The 6,508-nt window shown below is 37.4% G+C and overlaps 1 protein-coding gene across 1 annotated transcript; it reads left to right on the plus strand.

Moving 5' to 3' along the window:
- Positions 1–3,815: 3,815 nt before the first annotated feature.
- On the plus strand, positions 3,816–5,381 carry LOC143849173 (uncharacterized). The gene is made up of 6 exons (XM_077358223.1): positions 3,816–3,991; positions 4,072–4,140; positions 4,633–4,704; positions 4,787–4,858; positions 4,946–4,996; positions 5,084–5,381. Exons 2-6 carry the CDS (start codon positions 4,121–4,123, stop codon positions 5,214–5,216), a joined length of 348 nt encoding a protein of 115 aa, XP_077214338.1. The 5' UTR covers positions 3,816–3,991; positions 4,072–4,120; the 3' UTR covers positions 5,217–5,381.
- Positions 5,382–6,508: the final 1,127 nt, after the last annotated feature.

Raw genomic sequence — 6,508 nt, forward strand, 5'->3', positions numbered from 1 at the left:
TATATAGAATACTCAAAAGGATAATCATAAAAATACGATAAATATAGCATGATTATTTGTCTAAGCCTAGCTACCTCATGCAGCCTAGTTACCTTATCTAGCTTAGTTGTCTAATCTACCACCTAGACGATCCAATGATGAGATCTCATACACTCTAAAAAGTGGGGCAACATTTGTCCTAGATATCTCTCTTAAATGGGGTCATATTTTTCTTAAGGATAGTGTAATTCATAATGTGCCTCCATGTTTCACTAGAAATTGTTTTTCTTGATAAGTTTCTCCCAACATATTTCTTTCTCTTTTTTATCATGTATTTCAGCAACCATAGGTGAGCAAGAAGTAAGTATCGATTGCGGAAGAGATAAAGAATACACAGACAATGGAATTACGTGGAAAACAGATGGTGACTTCATTAAAACAGGACAAAACAAAGAAGTTTCAGGGATTTCTCCATCTGAGCAGATGAATTCCCTCCGCTTCTTTACGAATCAAAACAAGAACTGCTACTCATTACCTACTCCGCAATCTTCGTATGATAGTTCCAGCAAGGTACTTATTCAAGCAGGTTTTTACTACGGCAACTATGACGGACTTTCGAAACCTCCTACCTTTGATCTTCATTTAAACGGAAACCAATGGGCGACTGTCGCTACTATCCTCGGGGGAGAACCCATTCTTTATGAAGTCATCTTCCTATCAAAAAGCGATAATATCAATGTATGTTTGTTTCGAACAAACGATGGTGAATTCCCCTTCATTTCTTCGCTACAAGCTTGGGCGCTAGGCCAAGATATGTACAAGGACATGAACACAAACTGCTCCATGTTCAAAAGCTACAGGCTCTATTTTGGAAGTCTGGGGATGTCTTCTATTAGGTAAGATGAGACTTTACTTTTACTTAGGGCGATGATATTTCCACCCCCTTTTGTTCGCTAAAAAACGGTGGTAGTTCTAGAAAATGAGGGTATCGTTGAAAAAAGGAAAATGATACGGTAACAGAGATTAAGACCTATGGGAAAGCATTGTGTGTTAAAAAAAATCAAATTTTTGGTGAGTTTCCTAAAACGAAGGAACAATTGTATCACATGTGATGTGGTGGCAACAACTGATTTGTTCGGTCTCCTCTTCTGTTGCAACTGGTCCACCTTTACTCTTCAAAAACTGCTGAAAGAGGAGGGGGGGGGGGGGGGGGGGGGAAGATTTTCAAATTTCTTTTGCTAAATCTAATCTGATATTTAGGCCCTTCTTTGTTTTGGATTTTGAGAACTGATTGTGAGTCCTTATTGAACTTGAAATTAAGGCCATATTTGTTTTTGGGATTTAAGAACTGATTGTGAGTCCAAAATCAGGTTTGGACGCACAATTGGTTCTCAAAATCCAAAAAAAGGGGGCTTAAACCTAAATTTGAGTGCAATAATCGATTTTGGTCTCACAATTGGTTCTCAAAAGCCAAAACAAACAGGGCCTTAATGACCTCTTTATAGAGGACTAAATTAGTAGAGGGCGAACTCGTTGTAATACAATGAGGTGCACCCTCTATGGCATAGTGGGTCTTTAGATATGGTGACATTTGAGATCGACCCAATATGCTCGTGGATTAGCATTTGCTTCCGTCGGCTCTATGATCATGCATTCAAAATGCCTTTATTTTAAGGGGTTTCTACATAAGACAACCTTTGGTTTATCATATTCTTAAAAAACCCACCACTTTTTAAAATTTTTAAAAACCACCTACTATTTGCAAGTATATATCAAAGCACCACCTGCCAATAGGGAACTGACAAAAATCTTGACTGTACCTGATTTTGACTCAGAAAAAGACCAAATTATCATTAGTTTTGTGAAAAGACCAATACTTCTATTTTTAAGGTAAGCAAGTTTGCATATCTTATTTATGAGAAATTATATGATGCCCGACCATCAAAATGTAAAAGGCGGAAAGGAGACAAAACCTGCTGCCTTAGTTTTTGAACCAAGGAAAAGTAAAAAACGGTGCTTTGCTTTCCCTTGGATTAAAAATCAAGGGAGAGAGGGTTTGTCTCTCTTCGCCCTCTATTTTGATGGTGGGGCATCGTATAATTTCTCCTTATGAGGAATGCTAAATTACAATACCCCATTGAATCCACATCACCTGATTGCATTTATTATTCCTTTATCATTCCACGTCACCTCATTAAGTCATTGGACTCAAAATTACGTTTAAATTTGTGTCTAATAATCGGTTTGACACTCACTATCAGTTGTCATAATCTTAAACCAACAGAGCCTTAATTTTGAGTGCAATAATCAGTTTTGGACTAACAATCGATTCTCAAAATCCAAAACAAGCGGGGCCTGAAGGTATTTTCATTTTCCCTAAAACAAAGGGTTAAGTACAAAACACTAGCTGTTGGGATGTAGCTTAAAAAACGGTCTTTTTTTTTTTTTTATCACTTTTCAAGTAATTGAGACATCTTTCTACTGACTTTAATCTTCTCCAGCTACCCCGACGATAGCTACAACCGATTATGGACGCCAAGCATCATCGATAACTTATGGGTTTGGAGTGCGAATTTTTCATACCTCTCAGAAAATGCCAACAATGATCCACCTTTCAATGCAATTCGCAATGAAGTCGAGGCACCCGATCATGCCACACAAGTGGTCCTACCACCGTTGGATTTCCCTCAAACTATTCGTACAAACTACATTGCCTTATATTTTACTGAAGTCTTCGATTTAGGTAGTAATGATCACAGATGGTTCAACATACAAATCGATGGACGAGATTATGGCGGGACGGTCAGCACAGAGTATGATATTTGTATAGTAGTATCTCAAAGTAGTACCCTTCCGGCAGTGGGTCCCATGAATATAACACTGAATTCTGCTAAGGGAACAACGTTGGCTCCGGTGATCAGTGCCGTCGAAGTGTATACCTACAGTGAGATAATCGTCCCCGGAACAAATGATGACGATGGTACGGATTCACTACTTCTCGGAGCCTTTGATTCTTTTTTTTTTTTCCTTTGTTGTCCTAAAGCCTTGTAATGCTAGGCGCGAAACACTGTTGTTATGGAAAATGATTTGAAGACATCGATGGAGCCATTTGGTTACAAGGATTTTATAAAACTTCGATTTTATAAATTCAAACCTGGATTTTATAAGCAAAAACCTGGATTGAACATTTTCAGGATGGCAAAACCGAGGTTTTAGCATATAAAATCCAGGTTTGATTTTATAAAATCAAAGTTTTAGATTGTAAAATTTAAGATATTACAATCCTGCATTATAAAATCCATGTATCCAAGTTAGGGATTGTTACACTGCATATTCTGCATGTGGGCCACGCATCTACATGCAGTTTGGCCTACACTGGGGAGGTAGCCCGGGTACTTTCCTACTTTCTTGAGCATCTTGTTATACACTAACCATGTTTCTTTTCGCTGTTATTTGTTTTCTTTCCAAAGAATTTTTTTTACTGGACAACCTTTTCTAAACACCACGCCCCCCCCAAGCATGATGAGGTTCACCATTTTTTGATGTGGCAGGTCCACCATCTCCACCCAAACCCATGCATCGGATAGGGCTCACCATTTTACACCTCTTGGTATTGGTGGGATGGGACCACCACTTTACAACTGATGTTTTTTTATGGAGTGGGGCCTACCATTTTACACTATAGGTTTTCATGGGACCTACCATCTCTACCAAACTCATGCATTAGGGTGGGGCCTACTGGGCCCACCATTTTAGACCCATTCATATTATGGGCCTGGAATACTAGGGTGTATATGGTGTGTATATGTATCCGTATGTATGTGTATAGCTTTGTATAATTGCTTGGAGCTAGACGTGGTCTTTTGCCTATTAAAACAGTGCAAGGATTAGCAAACATTGCGAGCAGTTTCGGACAACTAAACGGGTGGACTGGGGAGCCTTGTCTCCCTCAGAGCACTACTTGGCCATGGATAAATTGCAATGGAGATGAACCACCTCGAGTAATCGCACTGTAAGGAGGATTTAGTCTCCTCTCTAATTCAATACTTATCCTTATTTTCTTCATTACAACATGGGTTTATCTTTTTGCAGCAATCTCTCTGGTTATGGTTTGGAAGGTGATCTCCCTGATTTCAGTCAGATGATAGCTCTTGAAATCATGTAAGTAGTTCTACAACTCGTTACCTAACTCAAAACTTGACCTGCCTGTAAACTAGTTGACTCATATGGATCCAAATTCTTTTTAATTTCCAATCCTGTCATTGTCTTCGAGAATTGTTTGTTTCCTTGCTCGGCTGCATTGCCCTTACCCATATCATTTTCTTACCCAGGGGCGGAGGCACATATAGCATGGGGGTGGCCACGCCCCCGCAATGAATTGCAAAGTCCCTTTTACAATAATAGAACTCTATTTTTTAATTAGAACGTTTAAAACTAGTTTAAAACTTATTAAATGCGTTTCTTTGACCAACTTTCTAATTTCACGTCTGAAATAAAATTTTAAATATATTAAACGTGTTTTTTAGCACTTTCATATATTTGACTGTTTTTATTAAGTATTTTTTTGGAGCCAATACCGAACTAAAGTAAAAAAATAAAAATAAAATTGACTGTTCTTGATTTAGCACTAACATTTCCCGTTGTCAATTTCAGAGACCTACACCAAAATTTTCTTACGGGCCCTGTTCCAGATTTCCTGGGAAACTTGTCCAACCTAAAGATACTGTAAGTGCAAAAAATTTGTTACACGCGAAAGAATTAATATGATGCTCTTCTCATTCTCTAACCGCCTTGTTTTGATTTTTAGGAATCTCGCCGATAACAATTTCACCGGCAACATTCCAGATTCTCTAGCCAATAACAAGAGATTATCTCTCAAGTGAGGATTATATCACAAAACTGATTTTAATAGCATCCGAAAGCCTGAAAAATATATGTAATTGCACCCATTTTATGTGTTTTGCAGTATCACACAAAATCCTGATCTCCATCTCAATGGAAATAGATCATCTCCCAAGTGAGGATTATAGCACAAAATTGATTTTAATAGCATCCAAAAGCCTGAAAAATATATGTAATTGCACCCATTTTATGTGTTTTGCAGTAATACAGACAATCCTGATCTCTATCTCAATAGAAAGAGTAAAAAGGCAACGGTTGGAGGCTCGATCGGTGGAGGGATAGGTTTTTCCATACTTAGTTTTACTTTATATAAGGGATATCGATGGATATGTTAGGTAGATGAATAACAAGGGCCTCAACTTAGGGGATCAAAGAGCAAAGCTAGAGATGATAATGTGTTCTTGCATTTTGTGAAGAGCAGCAATAATTCTGATTTAATTCAGATAAACTGGTGTAAAAATTTATTAAATTTTTAGAAATAATAGGGATGTGATTCTATCTTGTATGATGGGTAAATGATTGTATTTTGTTATGCTATGTATCAAAATTTTACCAATTTTTTGATATTTTATTCGCTGGAAAATGGTCTAGTTTTCGGAGGAAACTCCTTTTTTGGTGTCCAAAAGTTTCCAAATATATCGAAGTTTTTATATTTTTCAAAGGGGAATTAATCTTTGACTCCCAATATCTCCTTCCTCAACAGTTGCATCATGTTCAAATTTTATAGGGAGATCCAAAAGTCTAAGAAGAACAAGATGAGTTTAGTCGATCACCAGAAAATCAGTCCCCTCACCAGCGGTAAGTCGGTAACCCCTTCTTCCGGTGGTCAAAACAGAGTTTTCAAAAATATGTCCATTCTATTTTCAAAATTTACACTTCTTTTTAACCATCCATATCTCTCTAACCAGCCGTTAGATCGCCATAAAACTTTAATGGGTGATTCCCATATCAGTGGAGATTATTAACATGGTTTTAAATTTCGGTTTCGGTACCGGTTTCAGACCTCACCGATACCAAAATTTTGGCCGAAATCCAATGAAATATTAAAGATTGTATATTTATTACGAAATTTCGGCCGTATTTTGGTAATTTCGGTCGAAATTTTGGGTAAATAATAATAATAATTAAAAAATAGAGAATTTTGGTCGAAATTCCTAAAATTTCGACCGAAATTTCAAAATTTCCGTCGAAATAAAGTAATGTGTCTGGTATGTACCATTTCGGTTTCGGTCACCGAAACCCAAAATTTCAGATTTCAGACTAAATTTAAAACCATGATTATTGCTACAAATGTCTGATTGCCAGAAAAGTCTCTGGTCGCCGCCAACTATCTAACTTTTTGGCGTCTGCTCAATGTTTCTAAAAATAAGTTTGTTTCCAAAACCAACACTCTCTTTAAATAGCCATAACTCTTTAACCAGCCGTCGGACCATTCTCAAATTTTAAAAGATGATCCTTCAATGAGTGAATGCAATAGTGTCGGCCGATTGCTGGAAAAGTCTCTGGCCGGCGACGACTATACCAAAACTACAGGTTTTGTATAAACTGACATTCCGTCCATTTTCTTGGGTTTTGAAAGCCTACAACCAATGCTTTGATACCAAATGATAAACTAACATTACTTCGA

The sequence above is a fragment of the Tasmannia lanceolata genome, unplaced genomic scaffold, assembly GCF_043159265.1.
Source record: "Tasmannia lanceolata isolate RefF3 unplaced genomic scaffold, GAP_Taslan_0.1 ptg000016l, whole genome shotgun sequence".
NCBI lineage: Eukaryota > Viridiplantae > Streptophyta > Magnoliopsida > Canellales > Winteraceae > Tasmannia > Tasmannia lanceolata.